The 22,966-nt window shown below is 45.1% G+C and overlaps 1 protein-coding gene and 1 long non-coding RNA gene across 3 annotated transcripts; one reads left to right on the forward strand and one right to left on the reverse strand.

Annotated features, from left to right (window-relative positions):
* Nucleotides 1-2: 2 nt before the first annotated feature.
* On the reverse strand, nucleotides 3-3,920 carry LOC143498949 (uncharacterized). Its single transcript, XR_013126020.1, has 3 exons — nucleotides 3,794-3,920; nucleotides 1,746-1,818; nucleotides 3-1,666 (listed from the first exon to the last, which is right to left on the reverse strand). It is a non-coding gene; the product is annotated as an uncharacterized LOC143498949 (long non-coding RNA).
* LOC143498947 (uncharacterized) lies at nucleotides 3,914-22,953 on the forward strand. Of its 2 annotated transcripts, none has more exons than XM_076993848.1 (20): nucleotides 3,914-4,320; nucleotides 5,236-5,319; nucleotides 5,450-5,500; nucleotides 5,774-5,820; nucleotides 5,963-6,035; nucleotides 6,138-6,219; nucleotides 6,379-6,532; nucleotides 6,926-6,980; nucleotides 7,063-7,186; nucleotides 7,803-7,867; nucleotides 7,982-8,082; nucleotides 8,262-8,371; nucleotides 8,454-8,622; nucleotides 9,197-9,311; nucleotides 13,121-13,184; nucleotides 14,516-14,571; nucleotides 14,750-15,920; nucleotides 16,001-16,186; nucleotides 20,518-20,558; nucleotides 20,891-22,953. In XM_076993848.1, the coding sequence occupies exons 1-20, from the start codon at nucleotides 4,195-4,197 to the stop codon at nucleotides 22,022-22,024; spliced, it is 4,008 nt and encodes a 1,335-aa protein (XP_076849963.1). In that variant the 5' UTR covers nucleotides 3,914-4,194; the 3' UTR covers nucleotides 22,025-22,953. The 2 variants fall into 2 exon arrangements, with proteins under 2 accessions (XP_076849963.1, XP_076849964.1); XM_076993849.1 differs by having other exon boundaries at nucleotides 3,915-4,320; nucleotides 8,457-8,622.
* The last annotated feature ends 13 nt before the right edge of the window (nucleotides 22,954-22,966 follow it).

Here is a 22,966-nt window from a genome sequence, read left to right on the forward strand (position 1 = left end):
ATCACCATCACCCGCGTAATCTTGCATCTCCGAAAGAGCCGTGTCATCCCGTAACTGCAAATAACCACGCACACAATCATACGTGCCTGCGTGAGCTTTTTGGTAACGTATGATTTTCATCCTGCGTTTTCAGCAAACTGCAAACCAGTTTTTCGCTACTCACGTTTTCATAAACCACATATCTGATTGTACGCAATAATAAAAGTCAGAGTTTAGTTCATTCACACCTTACCAGCATTTTAAGAATATTCCCATAATACAATATTTTTTGAGCCGTCTTAGATTGATGGCCGTTGATAATCGTAGATTAATAAGAATGTCCAGTAAGACCTGCTGAAGAAAATAAAGCTTACACACTCACCTCAGAGCCAGATCTGTGTCCAGCCTAGAGGCAAAACCAGGGACCCCCACCTCTGCCTTTCTCATCTCTCTCTCTCTCTCTCTCTCTCTCTCTCTCTCTCTCTCATCCAGGATGTGTAACAGCTGCAGGACAGGAACTATACCCTACCCCCACTAATTTAATTTATTTTAAATGAGGTATTTCTCAGCTTTTAAAAGATTTGGAGAAAATACACAAAGACTGTGAATATAAAGACTCGTGTTTAAATCACCTGGTTCAAACTTTAATAAACAAGTACACTTTACTGTACACGTGTAAATGTTTGTGTGAATGATCACAAAGTTGGTCTTATGTAATTCGGTTACAGTGCAGTCAGACTCATGTTTGGTTTTGTTCTAGATCCAGCCTCGAAGCACAGCATGATGTAGTGGACGAAGACCATTGGGTATAATCACTCATCAGAGTCCATCATCAACTCTTTTATATCAGCACAGTTCAAGATTAAAGTCCATACAACACTGAGATCTTTCAGTTTGCCCTTTGTAAAATAGCCAAAGGGGGTTACACTGTATCCTTCAAACACTGTATTACACTGGACTACATTTACTTTTTCTATTGCAGGCTTCTGAGAAACATAAAATGAACCTGTTTGAGAAGAAATGTGGAAGGCATAATTTTTGCACTAAAGCATTCTTATGAATGATCAGCGATACTGAAAGAGTAACCCTACTAACTAATGCCACGCCTCCTTGACACTAATACCACGCCTCCCTGACACTAATGCCACGCATCTCTAACACTAATGCCACACATCTCTAACACTAATGCCACACCTCTCTAACACTAATGCCACACCTCCCTGACACTAATGCCACACCTCTCTAACACTAATGCCACACCTCCCTGACACTAATGCCACACATCTCTAACACTAATGCCACACATCTCTAACACTAATGCCACACCTCCCTGACACTAATGCCACACCTCTCTGACACTAATGCCACACCTCTCTAACACTAATGCCACACGTCTCTAACACTAATGCCACACGTCTCTAACACTAATGCCACACCTCTCTAACACTAATGCCACACCTCCCTGACACTAATGCCACACCTCTCTAACACTAATGCCACACCTCTCTAAAACTAATGCCACACCTCTCTAACACTAATGCCACACCTCCCTGACACTAATGCCACGCCTCCTTGACGCTTGCTCCCACACACAAAGGTCAGTTCTTTATTTTTTCCTTTATGTTCGTGACTTTATACTGTTCTACGTCTGAGCAGGCTGACTCCTCTTCATCCTCTCCAGAACGACCTGGACACAAGAACAGAGGTACAACATCAGTCATGTTGTGCAACGAAGAGAGAGAGAGAGAGAGAGAATGTGAAATTACCTTTCTCTCTTGCTCCTCTCAGTCAGTCTGTGACGGCAGGTTGGCACGATGACAGGACATATGTCAATATTGCCTGTTAGCCAGTCAGACACATTATCAAGTTCAAAACTGGGTGTCTCAAAGGTAAGGAAACACCCATATAGAAATGAATATATGTGAAGAATAAAGAGTTGTCTTAACGGTTGCTGCTTGAGTTGGCATTCGCTCAGGTGTTTTGATGAAAGTCCACCAGAAATGTGAGAAACGGGTATCATGAACACTCCACTCATTTCACCTGTTTCCTTACTTTTGAGACATGTGTAATTCAGAGTGATTCCTATACTGGTTCTTTACCTGACTGCTGCTATCCCTGGTACATGAGCCTATTGGCAGACAGATAGATTCATTAATGATGTAATGAAGCAAGATTCTGTGTTATAATGTGAACTATGTGAACATCTGTATCTCCTGAAGCAGGATTGTGTTATAATGTGAACACCTGTACCTGCCCTTGTTGTAGGCGCGCTGTGGTCTCGTGGATTTGAGTGAAATGAATAGTGAAACGTTATTTAAACGAGATTATTGTGAACAAAGTTTTAAAAGCGCAGCTTGGAGAAACCTTTATTCACCGCGCAGGATGAGGCCCCGTGTCTCCGTGTCGGGTGTTGCGCGGCTCGTCGAGCGTTCTGAAACACGTGCTCGACGGCGCACGTGCTCTTCTCTCGCGCATCCTCTCGCGCGCCTTTTTCCCGCCCAAAAAAAAACGGACGAGCGGTCTCGCGAATCTGTTCGCGGTGGATCCGGTCCAGACCTCCGCGGGGACCTCCAACGGTGACCGCGGCGCTCATGGTTTATTAATTTAGTCAATAATATTTTAGGTTTTAGTTATTTTAGACATCGCCTGAATAAAGCGGACAGGAAGCTGGTGAAGTTGGAGTTACTCTCCGTTAACGACGTGGTTGTGTTGTGCTGATAAACAACCGTAGCCGAGATGTGATGTTGACAGTTTAAACGTTCACAGTCAACACTGTCGTTGTATCTTTGCTTGTTTTTTGTTTATTTTATTTAAACTAAAATAAGTTATTCGCCACAGGTTATATACCTAGCTTAACTGCAATGTACGTGCGTTTATTATTTTAATATATATTTTTTTGCTTTAATGTTAGCGAACGATCATAGCCGGGTAGCCATGATGCCAGTCTGTATAATGTCCTAGGATGTCGTCCACTGTCTACCTCGGTTTCCACTACTGCGCATGTGCGTTAGGGACAGAAAGGCAGACGCGACCGCAGCAGTATGGAGAGAAAAAAAAAACACGACGCATCGACTATTAAATTAGTCGTCGACTATTTTAATAGTCGACATAATCGTGACTAGTCGACTAATCATGGCAGCCCTAGCTGCCAGACCATTTGCTTGGTAACCTTTAAGTTGCAGTAAATAAAAAGTGCATGTGTCGAAAGCAATATAAATTGTGCAAAGTTAGTACATTTATGTTTTAAAGATTGTGCTGTCTGTTTTGGTTTGTTCTCTAGAGCTGGGTTGGCCAGGTGGAGATAACTGCCTTATCTGTCCTTTATAAGTGAGAACATTTCACTCTGAAAGCTTTGACTGTAGTTGATGATTAGCTGTCTTGGTTATTGATATTCCATTAGTTGGAGTTACTCTCCGTTACCGACGTGGTTGTGTGGTGCTGATAAACAACCGTAGCCGAGACGTGATGTTGACAGTTTAAACGTTCACAGTCAACACTGTCGTTGTATCTTTGCTTGTTTTTTGTTTATTTTATTTAAACTAAAATAAGTTATTCGCCACAGGTTATATACCTAGCTTAACTGCAATGTACGTGCGTTTATTATTTTAATATATATTTTTTTGCTTTAATGTTAGCGAACGATCATAACTTTGATCCAATGAAATATTTTTTTTCTTTCTTTATTGTACAAAATTTCCTATCACCATTTTAATAGACGGGCTTAGGGTATCTTATGCAACAGAGCCTACACGCCACTAAAGTATTTTAAAATTAAACCCATGTTGAAGATGTGTGTGCGTCTAACGAGGCTTACGGTTGATCACGTTGCCACAGGTGCATCTTGGGATTTGTAGTTCCGTCCGGGTTTGACTCGCCTACATGTCCCAATAAGCACCGCGCGCCTCCCCCTGCTGTCAAACGCGAACCGAAAGCGCACGCCGACCACAGTCTCGGTTATAAAAGTGGAAAGTTGCGATTTAGCGTTTTAGTTTTTTTAAATATATTTACAAACGTCGTCAGTTGATCTTCGTTTCGGTAGCAAAAAAATAATAAAACTTCTTTTCCGGTTCAGTTGGGCGACTCGTGTCGGTGTTGAACTGGGACGCTGTGGAAGTTTGTGTCGCTTCTCCGAAAACGAAAGCGAGTGTTGGGATGCCCGGCTAGCGTTAGCGCCGTTAGCACCGCTAGCACACAGTTAGCCACAGCTAGCCCACTATGGAAGCCCGCGAGGCGGACGGCGCGCTGGAGAGGCTCCTGGACGAGCACCTGCAGGCGAACGGGCTGTACCGCAGGAGGATCGCCAAGGACGGATCGTGTCTGTTCAGGGCCGTGGCCGAGCAGGTGCGTGTCGGTGCAGCCTGGCTGGCCGCTGCGGGGCTCCACGGGCTCGGCTCGGTGCACTAACGTCTCGGCGGTGTCGCGCAGTCGGAATAAACGAGCGCAGACCGAGCAAACCGTGATAAAGTGTGTGTGTGTGTGTGTGTGTGTGTGTATTTAACTGTTCATCTTAGTTGATCAGCGTCAGTGCGTGACTGGCACATTAGCGCAGCTAGCCACGGGCGTGTAGTGTGTAGTGCACCTCACACCCAGTGATTAAAGTAGCTAACGCTGCTCATTTTATAATATAATGTAATGTCAACGTCTTAGAAATGTATATTTATAAATGTTTGTTGGTCAAGTTCTTGGTTTTGACGATTGCGACCTTTCTGTGAGAGAAATTTTATTGAACTTCAGATGCACATGATCAGATAGTGTAGGGAGAGTTAAGAGTTATTTAAGTGTCCTGTGGTGGAAACACGTTCAGGGTCTCCTCACATGGAGTGACTGCACGTGTTGCTACATGAATGTCCTGTGTGAGTGTATTCACGAAGAAAGTTTCTCTCTGGGCGTGTGTGTTTTCTTCATCTCTCCCTTCATTTCCTTGAGTTTCACGTGATCTTAATGTCATGGCTGTATGCTCATTACCAGAGGTGTATAATCCAGGTTCAGAAAGTAAAAGTCCTCACCAGGATTTTGCTCAAGCTTGCTAGATTTTCTAATTAGTGCAATCCAGGTAAAATTAGTGGAATCAACACAATCCAAGAAGCCTGAGCAAAATCCTGGTGAGGACTTTTACTTTCTGAACCTGGATTATACAACTCTGCTCCTTACTGTGGCCGAGACGGTGCAGACAGAGTTCAAAGTTTTGTTGTTTGAGTTCCTGAGTTCCTTGGTCCCGCCCCTGCTCCCGGGGTGGGGTTTCTGTGTTCCCCGCAGGTGCTGCACTGCCAGGGCCTGCACACCAAGGTGCGTGAGGCGTGCGTGAAATACCTCAGGCAGGAGAGGAGCTCTTACGAGTCGGTGCGTGAACTCGCAGTGATTCTCACTGCACATGTATTCTTTAGCTCACTTCGCACATCTTCTGACGGGGTTGTACCTACTGTAGAAACGCATGTAGTTCCTCATGCGGTTTGTGGTGTTTGTCTGGTAGTTCATTGAAGGGGACTTTGAGGAATACCTGCAAAGGCTTCAAGACCCTCAGGTAAGAGTCTGAATTAACCCTGCCTTGCTGTAACAACCATATCAGAGTGTCTTATGGCACGACCTGACGGACATCTCGCTACAATCTCCTGCACAACAGGTGTCTTACGTTTAAACACACCACTACAATGTTCTAATGATGCCAGACCATTTGCTTGGTAACCTTTAAGTTGCAGTAAATAAAAAGTGCATGTGTCGAAAGCAATATAAATTGTGCAAAGTTAGTACATTTATGTTTTAAAGATTGTGCTGTCTGTTTTGGTTTGGTCTCTAGAGCTGGGTTGGCCAGGTGGAGATAACTGCCTTATCTGTCCTTTATAAGTAAGAACATTTCACTCTGAAAGCTTTGACTGTAATTGATGATTAGCTGTCTTGGTTTTTGATATTCCATTAGTGTATTGTGTTGAATGCCTTTAATCACACATGATCTTGCCATAACTGCTTGTGTGTTCTACCCCCCCAGGCATGATTTCATCATCTACCAGGAACCTGGGGAGCCCCCAGTGAACATCACAGAGAACGGCTACCCTGATAAGGTTTGCATACACACGCCCACACAACAACCAGGCTATTTACAACATGTGGTCCATGCTGAATCATCTGATTAGTTTGTTTTTATGTCCTTCCTCTCTTCCTAGGTGCGACTCTGCTTCCTCAATGGGAACCATTATGACAGTGTTTACCCACTGTCCCACACCACAAATGCTGCTGTTTGTCAGTGTGAGTCACGTGTTTGGCCAATCTCCACAACCGAAAGGAGAATGTCATATTTGTATGTGGACGACGAGGTTTTGTTTAATCAAAAGGTAGAGGACAGGGCACCTACCACTTAAGTCCTGCGTTTTCTAAAGGTGTGTGTGTGTGTCCGTGTGTGTCCAGCCATCCTCTATGAACTGTTATACGAGCGGGTCTTTCATGTGGACCGGAGTGTGTTGGCGGCGAACATGAGGAGTTTGAAGGAGAGTGACGAGGCCACGGAGGCGGAGAACAGGAGTAGTGACGAGTCAGACCTGGACGAAGGAGACGACTTCTGGTGAGTCCACCCAGTCCCCTCCCTCCACCCGACCTGTCTCCACCCGCGCCACCTGTCTCCCTGTCCAGCATGCTCATTTATTACCAGTGCTGTAGTCACTACCAATCCTCAAACTTCTTCTGTTCTCCAAGATGAAACAGGAAATGTCTGCTCACTGGACTTGTAAGCGTAGAGGCAGGTGTGGATCTCTGGGTCAGCCAGTTGGTCCACGCCTCTTTCACTGCATCTGCAAGGGCTGCTGGGTAGATTGTGCAGTAAAAGCCAAGCTGGGATGTTGAGTGGGAACTGTGCTGACCCGTCTGAGGCTCGTGTCCGCATTACCGTGTGTGCACGTGCATTCTTGTGCAGGCGTTTTTGGAAATATTTACAGTACTGTGATTGTTTGATCTTCAGGTCCAGTGAAGTCACCGTCAGGACCAGCAGTGTGAACAGGAGAGCGAATTATAAGGTAAAAACTTGGCTCACTTGTATTTCGACCACTTTTACAGTGAATCTGTCATTTTTGTGACTGACTTGCGATTGCGCACCAGGGTCGTGGGAGGGGCCAAATCCGAGGAGGAGGGCGTGGCCACTTGCCTGCTAAGGTCCTGGCCTCGTTGAACCACGCCTATTTCAGGAATGTGGAGTATGATGTGTGGTTGCGGTCCAAGAAAGGTACGGTTTTCCGTGTGCCTGCCTTTCCGTGCCTGAGACATGTGCATTATTAATTTGAGTCATGCACACACTGCTAACGTCAGCAAAAACTTGTTCTCAACGAGACCATTTAAAAACCTTTGACATTTTAAAAAGCATCACTCCTCTACTGTACATTATATACGGTGTAATTTATTACTACTCTACACTGTACACAAAATTATACTGTAATCTGTTAAACCAGATCTACAAGCCAAACTTGCCCAGTTTCTATGGGTTTTAAATAGACCAGTGTGTGTGGTTGTGTGGTGATCATGCAGACAGCCGTGATGTGTGCACTGTTGTCTGAAGAGGTCACGCCCCAGAGTGTGTGTGTGTGTTGTCTGGGGTGAGGAGGTCGCGCCTGTGTGTTGTCTGGGGTGAGGAGGTCACGCCCCTGTGTGTGTGTGTGTGTGTGTGTGTGTGTGTGTGTGTGTGTGTGTGTGTGTGTGTTGTCTGGGGTGACAAGGTCACGCCCCTGTGTGTGTGTGTGTGTGTGTGTGTGTGTGTGTGTGTGTGTGTGTGTGTGTGTGTGTGTGTGTGTGTGTGTGCGCGCGCGTGTGCCAGACTGTGATGTGTTTTGCTCTCTCCCTCACAGCTCAACAGAGGAGGGACTTCTGCATGGCAGCGGGGATGCAGTACGCAGCAGGCGACAAGTGCCAGGTGTGTGTCTTCGTGTCTGTGTCTGCGTCTGCGTGTCTGCGTCTGCGTGGCATTTATTAGTGTTGTTTGGGTTTGTGTAAAACTCACTCTGGTCCCTCTGGGTGTCTCTCTCAGGTGCGAGTGAGGAATGATGGTCGTTACTACAGTGCCTACATTCAGGACGTCAGCCCAGACGACGGACCTGTTACTGTCTTTATTGAGGAGCTCGGAGAGAAGTGTGTGTGTGTGTGTGTGTGTGTGTGTGTGTGTGAGTGTGTGTGTAAGAGAAGGTCTCTGCAGGCTTAGACCTGCATTCGGTACCAAGAATGCTGTGAATTTGTTGATTGGTGCACATCATGTAAAAAAAAATGTTGCATGTTCAGTTTTGACTTTTTTTGTGTGTGTGTGTGTGTAGACACACTGTTCCCCTTTGGAATCTGCGTCCTCCTGCTGAAGAGTCCTGGTGTACAGTGACCGATAAGGGCAAGAGACACACTGTATCCAATGGCAACACACCCACTAATGGTATCAGTTATCTTCCTCTTATAGATGTTGTCTCCATGTCTCTCTGTCTCTCTGGTAAACACACACACTGTGTTTGGATCAGCAGAGTGGGACACGAGGGGCAGCAGGAAGTCGGGTCATACAGTATCAAGTCCACACATGACCCAGGCAACGGCAGGCTCCGCCCCTGGCAACCGTGTGCTGAAGCAGCATTCCTGGCCCCCACAGGCCTCTGGAGAAGCACGTCAGCTTGGAAAGAACAACAGTGGCAGGTTCGTTAGCTGGAACGCACACACACACACACACGCACACACACACGCTCACGCACACACACACGCTCACGCACACACACACGCTCACACACACACACGCTCACACACACACACGCTCACACACACACACGCTCACACACACACACACGCTCACACACACACACACGCTCACACACACACACACGCTCACACACACACACACGCTCACACACACACACACGCTCACACACACACACACGCTCACACACGCACACACACACACGCTCACACACACTCTCTCACGCTCACACTCTCTCACACTCACTCACACACACACTCTCTCACACTCACTCACACACACACTCTCTCACACTCACTCACACACACACTCTCTCACACTCACTCACACACACACTCACTTGCAAGCACACACACCCCGTCTCTCGCACAAACACACACACTCGCTCATTCTCTTAAACTAATATGCACAGAAAACAAGTGTTGACCTGGTGGGTGTTTGTTTGAGGGCTCACTGGCTCTCTAAAGATGGCTTCCGCCAGCAAGTGATGGGAGATGTGATGGTGTGTGTGAGCAGGAAGACTGATGAGGGGGTCGTGGTGCTGACACACGAGGAGGAAGAGGAGCACGCCCTGCTGGAGATGTTGCACAAAGACGAGAACAACTTCCCAACCCTGGGAGCTAGTGCACAGGTAACACACTCGCGCGCACACACACACACACACACATATAGACACACTAGTGCTGGGCGGTATGACCAAAATTCTATATCACGGTATTTTTCAAAATTATATCGGTTTCACGGTATTTGACAGTTTCTCCCCCCATGATGTGTTAACCGCATTGAATACGAAAAGAATTTCTGCAGTAGAGTGGTTGAGTACCCTATTCCACCGTTAGAAAAATGTCTCCACCTATAGCTAGGTTTATACTTTCGTAGCACTCGACTCCGCCCACCTCGCGCGACCCTCTGCGAACGGCAGAAGCGTTCATACTTTCCGCGTCACATTCTTTGCAGTGTTCTCCGTAATGATATGTAGTAGTATAAACACCTCTCAAAAACAGGGGAATGAACATTTACCTGACCAATTTTAATGTTGCATTGTCAGGGTTCGTACGGTCATGAAAAACCTGGAAAAGTTATGGAATTTGAAAATAGCAATTTCCAGGCCTGGATAAGTTTTGGAAAAACTAAAAATACTCAAATGTTTTGGAAAAGTCATGGAAATTTGCTTGACACAATAAATATATGTCGTTCCGATAACCAGAAGAAAAAATAAACATATATAATATAGCCATGTTTTTTCTTTGTGCGGACCACTAACGTAACTTCACAGGTTAGTTCGCTGCGTTAGCGTTGGACTCCAAGCGGAGCTGTAGATTGTACTTTGATGACGTGTAAATCAGCGTAATGCTGGTAAATGCCGATTCAACTATGGCTGCTTCAGTTGGACAAATACAAGCTATGGCTTGAGAAAGACAAGGACACGGGGCATGCAAAATGTGCACTGTGTGGTTAACCAACTGGTTAACGTTGGGGTTAGAGACTGAAAAGTCCGACGCAAAGCAGTTTTCGTCGTTAAGCGCGACCCTAGATTTAGACACGCCTTGATCGTAAACACAGAATAGAAAAAAACTAACAATGTTCTCGTGCGTACAGCGTGAAAAAGAGCGACCGCGTTGCCGAGATGGGCTGTGGTGGAGGCTGCGCTGCTTCAGCTTATCGTACACAACACTACACAACACAACACTCCACTACACTCCACAACACTCTACAGTGCTGCCACTGCACCTCCACGCACCGCGCGAAATTAAGAAAAGTCGGTCGTAACTCCGTCCGTCGTTAACCAGACCCGTCGGTAAGCGGGAACTCACCGGCTTTTAGCCCGGATACGGCTTATAGCTACAACATTTTCCATTAAAAAAAACTTAGATGCGGCTTATATTGATATTGAAAATATGGTAAATGTTTATTTTTTCAATTAAACCATGTGTCTTTTCATTAATTGATGATATACTGTGGAATTTGAGCCTGGGTTTTTTCTTATTTTTCGTGTCTACACATATGTTTAGAGAATGTACAGTCATTGAAATTTGTCTGAAAGTCATGGAAAAGTCATGGAAAAGTCATGGAAATTAGTTGTCAAAAAAGTGTATGAACCCTGATTGTGTTCCAGGTTTGAAAAGTCCTGAAATTTAGGCTAAAGTACTTGAAAATGCTTGAAATTGTAACTACTTGGTTTCATAACAAATAGCTATCTGACTGAACAGTTCTCTTGTATTACGTTAACAAATAAGAGCTTCTTGTAATTCCAGGATGAAACATGAGAGAACGTGAAGACGTTAAGATTTTTGAAAATAAACAACTATTAAATAATGTGATAAAAAGCGAATTATTTAGAATCATTTTGAGTATGTGTATAAATATTTAACTTGATTAAGTTTAACATGCTGGGAAATATTGAAATGGACCTTTAAAGCAGCGTTTCTCACCCTGGGGTGCCGTCTGTCTTCATCGGGGGTGCCGTCAAAATATTCTGATGTGAAATAAAAAACTATAGTTTTAAAAATTGAAGTTATTATACGCTTTAAAAATCATTAAAATTTATTTCATATGACCAGATCTCTCAAGTTTGGTGGGCGTGAGCTTTTTTTCAGGCGGGGGGGGATTATGTCGCGATGGTTAGTGTAGCGGGTGTGTGTGTGTGTGTGTGTGTGTGGTTGGGGAGCGGGGTGGCTAAAGTCTACCAAGAAACAGCGCGATCTATATTCTGATTGGTTCAACCTGTTATAATATACAACCGATGGATTGGCTGAATATGCTGCGCTGTGCGGCGATTAGATTATTTAAAAAATAAATTAATAATCATAATATTCAAGCGTGAGAAATTCCATGTGTGGTGTGAGAGCGTGTGAAATCGCTAAATATGCGTGAGTCTCACGCTCAAAGCGTGCATATGACCTGCATATGACCCTTACCAAGGTCAGCACGTGATTACGCAGGTTTCCCACTGACTGTAAGTCACATTGATCTGCTCTCTGTCTTAATAATCACTTTTTGTGTTATGTTGGCCGGGAGATGGTTGCAGAGAGTATGTTTTCAGGGTTGCCAACTCTCAACCCTGAGCGTGAGACACACGCATTTGACTGTTTTCATACGCTCTCACGCCACACTTCCGATATCTCACATCCGAAAAAAAAAAATCTTGTTTATCTGATCCATATCTATGATTCAATGAGTTACTAGTTCGCTCTGGCGCCAACCACCCGCGATCGATAGATTGCGATATAACACTTAATCTGTGTCCATTTTACGTTCAAACCCCCCCCCACAAAACTGTGTTTTTAACGCATTGTAAACTGGGGTGCCTTAAAATTTTGCATGCATATAAAGGGTGCCACAACTGAAAAAAGGTTGAGAAACACTGCTTTAAAGTGATGTACAAGTGCTTGAATTCCACCTTGTAAAGGTGTATAAACTCAGCGCTAAAGAGCTTTTTTTTTTTTCTTTTTTTTTTCTTTCTTCTTCAAATGAACGTGTTGTGCCAAATTCCGACTCCCCTCGTTTGAACATGCATAAAGACGCTACAGATGATATTCGGGAGTTACAGTGATTATAACTTGGTTCATTGAGCACTCTAGTTTTGTCCTAACTAGATATTTAGACATAATACTGCTGTAATACTGCGAAGTCATGTGGTCAGAGGTGAACTTCGGTATAGCCAGTGTGTATTTTGTATAAAATAATTAACACCCTTGAGCCAGTGTATCTTTGGACATAGATAATGCCATTTGCTGTGATGAATAATTAAAGTCTAGCTCTTATTTATGAATAGAAACGTAAATCGACAATATAATCAGTAGCGTCTTTATGCGGATAAACGAGGGGAGTCGCAATTCGCCACAACACAGACTGAAAGCTAAAACTTTCGCACATGAAATGCTACAGGCACCATTCAGAAACTGATTTTTTTTTCTTTGGCAAAAGTTCCTTTGGGGATACATCTTTTACTTCAATGTTTGGGAGAATTTGTGGTTCAGAACGTCTCTCGTTTTCAGCAAGCTAGATTTACGCTCTGTTGTGTGTGTGTGTGTGTGCTTAGCGGCGCAGCAATAAAAAGCGTCCCATGAGAAACAATTAACGACCGTGCTGCGTTCCGTACACGTGAAGGTTATTTAAACCGGTGTGGCTGGTTTATGAAAAATTCTTATGATAACAAAACTAAACACCGGTTTTCAGTGCAAACCGGTATACCGCCCAGCACACACACACACACACTAGGCAAAGTTAATTAATACAGCACCTGGACTCTCATTGCTTTACAAATACAGAATAAAGAATGTAATAATATAAGAATAAAGTGGGAGGATACAAATCATCCAGTATTCACAACTGTATGTCCGCCAACATCGTAGCTGTGTTATTGTACTGGGTTGTGTTGAATGAACAGCTGTATAATTGTGTGTGTGTGTGTGTGTGTGTGTGTACGCGTACGCGCAGGCTGCTTGCAATGAGGGAAGCAAAAGAGCTGAGAGGAAAGGCGTGAGGAAGAAGGCTGACACAGGTGAGTTAAACAGGCCAATTAATTACAGTGACGGGTTAATTAAGGCGGGCTGGTGAATTACAGTGATGGGTTAATTAGGGCAGGCTGTTGAATTAAGGCGAGCTGTTGATGGTACCTGGTGTATGTGCCTTTAAAGCCCTTGTCAAACACAATTTCCTGTGTTATTTACACTTAAAACTGAATCGTACCATGATGCACTGCTGTCTGTGTTCATATGAAAACTGGTTCCCCACATGGCCACTGGGTCAGCCTGTGTAAGGACGAGCAGTGCCCTCAGCCTGCTTCTGACTAGGGATGTCCCGATCCAGCTTTTTGAACTTTCGATCTGATTGCACTTCCAATCCGATACCAATACCAATCTATCCGAGTATGTATTAAAGTTTAAAGCTATTTAGCCAACTTATTTTGTTGTCAAACTCATGTTGAAAAGCGTTTTACTCTTGATAACAAGTAGCCAGCTGAAGTACGTGTGTTTGAATAATACACAATGGTTGGTAAGGAGAAACTGACCTTTTTATTTAGCAATGAATAAACTCAAAATAGACAAAATAATAAATAACAAACAGAAATGGCATCAGTAAACTAAGGCTTAAAAAGTCATAAGTGCAAATAATATTGTAAATTGTATTTTTAAAAAGTGGCAGTTTGTCACGCTTCGCAAACGTTTCTGCCAGTGTTAGTTGTGTAGGACCTTTCTTTTTGTCTTTGGTTTTCTTTAGAAACTCTTCATGTTGTTTATGGTGGTATTTCGCTAAATGCTTGATTAGATTGGTTGTATTAAAAGTTCTTACAGCTTTACCACAACGCTTGAATTTACTGTGGCATATGTTGCACTCTACCTCTTCGTCAAATAATCCCACACAACTGACATTTTTACCGATAACTTCAAATTTACATGGCCGTCTTAATGGTTAGGAGATGCCACTGAGCTAAATTGGGGAGATGCTATGCTGGTGTGCTGGAAAATGCGGACCGGATTTTACTCACTGGTGAAAACACAGCAAAAACTGGAATGGATTATCTAAATGGGTGCGCTGGGAAACCCGGATCGGATTTTCAAAAATAAAACTGGATCGGGAGTCTGGATCGGCATTTTCTCGTGCCTGCCGAACCGATACGCGTTTTTTGCAAATATTGGTGGCCGAGCAAACCTACTTCTAACACACTCTTATTGATCTGCCCTGCAGAGGGTTAGTTAAGGCAAGATGCTCTGTAGACCTTGGTAGAAATTGTTTCTTGAATTGACAACCAGTTTTACTGGTTCTCAGATGAAGGTTGGGACGAAGCAGTCTTTTGTTTTATTTACAGTTTAAGCTCTTTCTTTCTTTCAGAGATGAAGGAACCATCTCAGAGGCCTTCTCAGAACACTGACAGGGGGAGCCATGGAGTATGTTCCACAGCTAGTTCCTTCCTCATTAGTACACCATTCCCAGCAGGAACTGTTTGTCTAGTATGCTAATAGGACTTGTTTCCTGCATCCTAATTGGCTGACTGAGATTCTGGAGTTTTCAGTGCTTTTGCACTGCTACGGTTCTCCAGTGTGTTTATGCTTTGATATCTTGCAGAAAAAGGGCACTGTGGATCAGGACCAGAGGATCTGCCGAACCCTCGGTGGCAAACCCAGCCCTACACCACCCTGTACTCCACCTTCCACTACACCCTCGGCTACTCCCCCTGCTCCTTCAGCCCCCAAGGCCACCAAACCTGGCCCTGCCCTCCCTGCAGCCGCCCCCACATCTGTTCAAACTGCCCCAGCTCGTTCTCGAACCACCCTTGATCCGTCTACAACAGCCCCCACATCTATTCAAACTACCCCCACGCAGCCTCAAACTGCCCCTCTTGTGCCTAAAACGACAGCCCCTGCCCAGTCTCAAACTGCCCCTTTTAGCCCTGTCACTTCAACACCTGCAGTCGTTTCTCTAAACACGTCCACCCAAACTCAGACGGCCCGGAAGGTGAACCCTGACTCCACGCCATCGAGCTCCGTTACCCCTGACCCCCCTCAGACAGCGTCTCTCTCTCCAGCTACAGCTACCCCTGCTCCACAAACCACCACTGTGCCTATCCCTTCTCTACCCCCATCTGCCCCAGTTACCACCACCACCACTCCTCTTTCACCTGCAGTAATGCCTCACACTGTCTCCCAACCTCCCCCTCTAACCACACCTGGACATAACCCCAACAATACTCCATCTCCTCCCTCCACTACCTCACCTGCCCTTGCTGCCCCTCAGTCCACCCCTGAGTACTCGTCTGTACCAACCCATGTTGCCCCTCAGGGGCCTGAATCCAGCCCTGTGTGCTCTCAGACTGCCCCAGGACCCAGCCCTGTCATTGTCCCGCCCACCGCCCCCTCTCATGGTCCTCCCACTGTGCCTGTGGAAACGCCCACTCAGGCTCCTGATCTCTCTCCTGTGTTGGATACCCCTCCCACAGCTGAATCTGTATCTGCCCCCACCCCGCCCACTTACTCAACCCCGCCCACCGTACCTACTCCAGCCTATGCCTCTCACTGTGTTACCCCTCCTGCCACCATCCCATGTTCTGTTGCCTCCTTCCACCCCGTTGGGCTCGGGGCTTTTCCTAGCATGCAGTCCCCATACCCTCCCTACCCGCCCCCTCCCGTGGCAGGCGCCATGCCAACTCCGCCTCCCGTCATGCCTTCTGCCCAAACTCCGCCTTTCTCCCACCCATCGGAGCCACGCCCGTACGAACACGCCCCCACCTTCGTCTCAGGTGCGTGTCTTTGTCCTTCCCCCCACTTCCTGCACGACAGACGTGCGTCTCCGTTTTATTCCTCCGTTTTGCCCCCGCAGGGGTGGGACCGGTGGCGGAGTACCAGACCCCAGCGCCAGCCCCTCCGCACCAGCACGCCTTTCCTGTGCCACACCTGCTGAGCCACGACCCCCTCTACCCAGGGTTCCCCCAGAACGACAAGGACGACGCCGTCCTCCAACCTCCACCGTTCTCCCTCCACCACACGGGGAAGGACCTGCCCAAAGGTACCGCGCCCCTCTGACCAGCCCAGACGTATGGCATGGGTTAAAGTTCTCCGTCACCACGACGGATTTCCGTCATTTGAATTTTTAGAGGGGAAAAAAATCCGTCAGATCATAATAATAAACTAGGTTCAGTGATGGCTAAGTTACCTTGAAAAAGTAATTACTCCTTTTAAAAGTAACTTAGTTACGTTACATATTACTTGATTTTAAAAGTAACTACGTTAGATTACAAGTTACTTTAGTAGTTACATTCAGCAGCAAAATTAATTTTTCCAATACTCACTTTATTGGAAGTGCATTTTTAACAGTAACAATGTATTGAAGCAGGTTCCGTAACCGAGGCAGAAACTGCTTAATCCAAAAATCCCGAGGAGGGAAACTTTATTGATAACGCAACCCTGGTGCGCGCAGACCCCCCCAGTGTCACTTAAAGGGCCAGACTCCTTGAGTGGCCAAGTGTCCGGTAGTGAATTCACCGTGAGCAGTAGTAGTCGCTAAAGTATCTCCTGACATTACGTTTGTGTAGCTGCGCGGTATTATTTGTACATTTATTTGTAAACGTAATACAAGTGAACTGTTCAGTCAGACAGCTACTGAGAGGCAGTATTAACACGGAAAGGCATCGGCATCTTGCGTAAAGGTTACGCTGGCATATGCCATTGACATCGGCATCTCACGTACAGATGTCAGTGGCATGTGCCATTGACATCGGCATCTTACGTACAGATGTCAGTTAGGGTGTCCCAAAAAAAAACAAAAGTCTGATATTCTCAAGTCTCACCCCCTAAAAGTGTTCTACCTTTGGATAGGACAATGTGTAAAACATTTAAAGTCATTATGATAATATTTAGTGGTCCCCCAAGGGCGTCAAAGTTTTTATCTACCCGAAAATCATATTTTCGACACGATTTTCCATATTTGAGCAGTTTTATTGAGTGCATATAATGTTTTTACATGTCTCATACATCATAGCGAGTTATTTAACAGTTCTGCAACAATTGTTCAAACATGCAATGCTCAAATTGCACATATTTGCTCAAAATGTGCCAAAAATGCTTCAAACTGGCTGTTTTTTTTTTGTTAATTTAACAGCAAAACTGAAAGTAGCAATCATGAACACAATCAACAGTCACAAATAAAAAGCTTAACATATTCACACACTCAATCACAAACATGTTGGATTGTCGGTGATGGCAAACACTGGATTCCAGTAGAAACTGAAGTCTACACTCTACAATTTAAATGTTTACAAGGTCGTTGCGGTCAGATGTCCTGATTCTCAACAACTTGCAGGAGTGGCACTCGTGGTACCTGACACCAGAACTAGCAACTCTTGCACTGTTTTCAGATCTTTCATCTGCTGACGAAAAAGCTCATTTAGTTGCAACCATGCAATCTGAAAGAGGTTTACATGTTAATAAACAGGTACCAAGAGACATGTCACAGTTGGTTGTCTCAAGAACTTTCTTTGATGTAACCGGGTTGGACAGCAGCTTTCTAGATCAGTCTTCAGAGTCGTGGCCTGTTATTCCATCATATCAAGAAGCGTTGACCTTTGTGAGATATATTCCCTATGTCAACGATTCTGCTGAGCGTGGTGTGGCATTAATTCAGCAATTCAATGGCTCAGTGAAAAATGAAGAACAAAGGCAGTTCCTCCTGCAAGTTGTTGAGAATCATCGAAGCAAGTTTAAGACATCTGACCGCAACGACCTTGTAAACATTTAAATTGTAGAGTGTAGACTTCAGTTTCTACTGGAATCCAGTGTTTGCCATCACCGACAATCCAACATGTTTGTGATTGAGTGTGTGAATATGTTAAGCTTTTTATTTGTGACTGTTGATTGTGTTCATGATTGCTACTTTCAGTTTTGCTGTTAAATTAACAAAAAAAACAGCCAGTTTGAAGCATTTTTGGCACATTTTGAGCAAATATGTGCAATTTGAGCATTGCATGTTTGAACAATTGATGCAGAACTGTTAAATAACTCGCTATGATATATAAGACATGTAAAAACATTATATGCACTCAATAAAACTGCTCAAATATGGAAAATCTTGTCAAAAATATGATTTTCGGGTAGATAAAAACTTTGACGCCCTTGGGGGACCACTAAATATTATCATAATGACTTAAAATTTTTTACACATTGTCCTATCCAAAGGTAGAACACTTTTAGGGGGTGAGACTTGAGAATATCAGACTGTTTTTTTTGGGGACACCGTAATGTCAGTGGCACATGACATCGACATTTTGTTTTCAGACACTGGCATGTGCCTATGCTTGTGTCATTTGACTTTGTGCCTACGTTTAGCTTGCACACAGATGTTTACGCTGCTGAAAAGTTTTGAAAACTACTGAAAGTCATTTATAGGTGCCAGTAGAAAGTAAGTCGCCACATTGTTTTCCTCTTGGGAAAGACCTCCGGACCATATTAGATGACGCCGGTGTTGTGCCGTGGAACGTGGAACACAGTGCAACAATAAAATTCGTCAGGTAAATGTTCCTTCCCCTGTTTTTGAGGGGTGTTTCTTTACACTACCACATATCGTTACGGGAGGACACTGCAAAAAATGACTTGTAAAACGTGCTCGCGCTCTCACAGGGTCGCTACGGTCAGACGCAAAAGTAGAACTGAGCCAAGAAGAAAGCAAAAATGTATATTTTTACTAGGGAAAATAAATAGTAACGCAGTTACGTGGATAAGTAACTTTAATCTGATTACTGCACTGGAAATAGTAGCGCGTTATATTACTCGTTACCGAAAAAAGTGGTCAGATTAGAGTAACGCGTTACTAAGTAACGCGTTACTGACATCACTGACTAGGTTTATACTTGATGCGTTGCGAGCGGCACAAGGGTCAGCGTGGCGAAAATGACGCAATCGCGGTGGTTCCGCCCGTGCGTGAGGGTATCGCGCGCTGTGGATTCGTGAGGTCGTGCACTTATCGAATTTTGAAACTGCTCACGCCACGCCTCAGCGCAATGAACAGTCATGTTTGCAGGGTTCATACACCTTTACAAGGTGGAATTAAAGCACTTGTACGTCACTTTAAAGGTCCATTTCAATATTTCCCAGCACGTTAAACTTAATTGTTATATATTTATACATATACTCAAAATGATTCGAAATAATTCGCTTTTTAGCACATTATTTAATGGTTGTTTATTTTCAAAACATCCAATCTTAACGTCTTCACGTTCTCTCATGTTTCGTCCTGGAATTACAAGAGGCTCGTATTTGTTAACGTAATACAAGAGAACTGTTCAGTCAAACAGCTATTTGTTGTGAAACGAAGTAGTTACAATTTCAAGCATTGTCAAGTACTTTAGCCTAAATTTCAGGACTTTTCAAACCTGGAACACAATGCAACATTAATTTTCGTTAGGTAAATGTTCCTTCCCCTGTTTTTGAGGGGTGTTTCTTTATACTACCACATATCATTTCGGACAACACTGCAAAGAATGTGACGCACCAAGTATAAACGCTTCCGCCGTTCGTGGAGGTTCGCGCAAGGTGTGAGGAGTCGCGCGCTACGGTCACTCGCCAAAGTATAAACCAGGGGTCGGCAACCTATGGCCAACTTGCCACTGTTGGCACGCCGAGGCGTAATCACTGGCACGCGGCACGCTGGACCAGCATCAGCTAAAAAATTAAGAGACATGTCCCCCCCACTTTTTCAAAAGCTGGTTTTGGTCCCCTGCAGTTTTTACGGTTAAAAACAAATATTTAAATAGCGACGAATCAAGCGCTAGGACCACGCAGAAAACGACCGCTTCGAGTTCGCTGAAATAAATCGGGTCTATTAGTAGTTCGCTCCAAGTTCTCTTGTATCCTATAATTTTAACAGCAGTAATTGTCTTTGCCATTTTTGGACTTTTAATTTTTTTGTAACATACCTACTTAAAGCAGGTAATCTTACTGCTTATGTTTTTGCGATAGTGAATCTGATAAAAAACGAGAGCTTCATACCTTTTAAAGCTCACCAGGATTCACTAAATTTGAGGAGGACCCCCAGATACCTCCATTATATAAACATTTATGTACATTTATTGCTAAGGTGTTGCATTTTGTCACTTCATAGATTCTCTCTTTTCTCCTTACACAGGCTGTTTAGATTAATATACTAAATGTGTTTATTGTGTAGAATTAGGTAAAAGAGGCTGTGTCCCAACTACACAACATTTTCAGTAATGTTGCCAGGAAAAATTTTCAGTCAAATGAAAATTTCTTGCTTTAACCCATGCCGTATGGGCCACAGCGTGTTGACTGGGAATACGTTCATGCATATTATGATATACTCCAAAATACTGTTTCTGTCATTTACAGATATGAATGTCCTTAGGTGGTTCTTTAACCTTGGGGTCAAGGTAAGGAGCAGTGTGTTCTGTTAATAGCTGAATGTTGAATTTCGTGTCAAGTCAGTTACAGGGTTTATTCTCCTTAGTTTAAATTTGTATATTGTGGTTTCTACAAGTTTCTGGCAGGTTTTTCTTGGATTTTTTAAATTATTTGATTACCAGCGGAAACTAATATTTAAATGTTTTTCATTTTGAAGAACCATCACAATTAACCTCTAGTCCATAAAGTGTCATTGGATTGTTTCTGGTTGTATTTCAACTTCAGTTCAGATGTTTTCTTCATCACGTCAGCGGTGTTGTTGGAGCTGCGGCCTTCCTGTGTTGTGTTCTTGTGTCGTCAGGCGTACTCACACCCCATGTGGGCCCCGGCCTCGTACCTCACACCGCTGACGCAAGCCTACCACATGCAGCCCAAACCCCTGCCCACCACGTCCAGCCTGTACACGCCGCAGTGGCATCCGGACCAGAGCTCCGCCTCCCTGCCCCACATCAGCCCCGCCCCTAACTACAACCCCATGGGGCCGCCTGTTGGAGCGGGCGGCGGCCCTGTCGGTCATTTCCAGGTGAGGGGCGTGACCCCGGTGGCTCCTCCGGTAGAGGTGGGTGGGTACGGCGGACACCCCCATTCGGTGCACATGCCGATGCCCCCTCGGCCAGCTGTGCCTTGGCCCGCTGCCCACACTCCACACGTTTTCCCTGGGGTGTATTCTCTGCCCCCTCCTGGTTCAGTACCATACTCTATTTCAATACCAGGGGGTGAAGCTTATCCTCCTACCTCCATGGGGCACCAGAGACTCTCCATCCCGCCCCCCCTGAACCGCAGGGTTGATATCACTACAGCAGTGGGGCCCATGGTGATGGAGAGAGGGGAGGGAGATGGCCAGAGGTCCATGACGCCGCAAACAGACAAGCCCACCTGGACAGGTGCTACCCACCTGTATCCAGGAGGCGTAGACATGAAGCCCGTCCCCATCCCCTTCCCCACCATGGAGCTGCAGCATCGCGGAGGACCGAGTCCCGTCCTTCAGCCTGTCCCCATTGGTGGCGCGATGGGTGAAGGGGTGGAGCCAACAAAGCTAGCCAATGGAAACACGAAGGAGGCCGACGTGACTAGACGCTTTCGGGGAGGGGCCTCTGGAGAAGCGGTGTCCACTCACACCACACCTTCCTCCATTCTGGACGACTGGGAGGCTGAGGAGGCGGAGTACGGAGACCCAGATTTGAGAAGTGGGCGGTTGTATTACAGTCAGTCCTACAAGGCAGGGGGGAGGCGTGGTCAAGAAGACCGAGGAGGATTCAGAGGGGGGGGCTTCCGTGGCCGAAGGGATTATAGTGGACGGAGCAGGCAGTACAATCAGTCCGTTTACCATAGAGTGTATAGGGGGCGGGGCAGGGGGCGTGGCTACACTCAGCACTCTAATGCCAGAGAGGGAGGTTACCCAGGCGGGCACTTTGCCCCTTCACCTGAAACCTGATATGCAGTTTGACTCGTTTTTAATCCTCTTGGTGCAGTTGTTTGGTTTTTTTTATTAATGGTTGCTGTTCTTTCTTTCACCCTTCTGCTGTGCGTTTAGAAACTCACCCATTCATCCTGTATATATGACTGCATGTGTAATAAATGTAATAAAGTTGTGAACTTAGAAGGCTGAGGTGGTGTTTCTTCTCCGGTTCGTATGTGATGGAGAGGAGCACCACCCTCCACAATCTCACAACCGATGTGAATGTATGAACACTCATCAAAGTCAGACTGCCTCTGAATTGTTTAGTTTACCAGTCACTCTGCTTACAACGTTAAATGCACTTTAAGTACTGTAAGGGTTTTGGCTCCAGGGTACACTGGACAGCCAAGTAAACGCTGTAGTTGACTGAACCCGTCCCTGGAGTTTCAGTGGTCATTTGTACAAGGGGGTAGTTCACAGGTATGAGGTTTATTTTACACCCTCCCTTTATGCAAGTCACATGTCAAATGTGGTCAGACACATTAACTATTTGAGTAATTTCCACTGATTACCAAATCCAGGTTCAGAAATGAGTTCTGTAGAACCTTTGTGTGTGTGATGGTTGTTTACTATGAGCATTATAGCACATTATCTTCTCACCGTGTGTTATGTGAAACACCTGCTCCAACCTTCCCAGGGAATCAGATATGCATGGTAGAAACGTCCTTTTCCAGACGGGATACGTGGCTAGGTTCTCGGAGGACGTTTGATCAGGCCGGAGATCGGCCGTGCCTTAGCTGAGCTGAACAAGCACATACAGCCATGACACTCGTGTCCCCTCATTCTGAAATGGACCAAGCTGATGGGATATCTGTATGTTCCTGGTGTGTGTTGTTACTCGAGTGCCTACAATTGCAGAACCCTAAATTGTAAGATGCAGTTTTGATACTGAATAAATGTTTGCTTTCATCAAAAGGT

This window comes from Brachyhypopomus gauderio, unplaced genomic scaffold (assembly GCF_052324685.1).
Source record: "Brachyhypopomus gauderio isolate BG-103 unplaced genomic scaffold, BGAUD_0.2 sc127, whole genome shotgun sequence".
Lineage (NCBI taxonomy): Eukaryota > Metazoa > Chordata > Actinopteri > Gymnotiformes > Hypopomidae > Brachyhypopomus > Brachyhypopomus gauderio.

Coding starts and splice junctions, on each gene's coding strand:
- LOC143498947 (XM_076993848.1), top strand. CDS start 4,195: ATGGAAGCCCGCGAGGCGGACGGCGCGCTGGAGAGGCTCCTGGACGAG. Junction 6,036..6,137: donor AGAACGGCTACCCTGATAAG/GTTTGCATACAC, acceptor CTCTCTTCCTAG/GTGCGACTCTGCTTCCTCAA. Junction 6,981..7,062: donor ACAGGAGAGCGAATTATAAG/GTAAAAACTTGG, acceptor ATTGCGCACCAG/GGTCGTGGGAGGGGCCAAAT.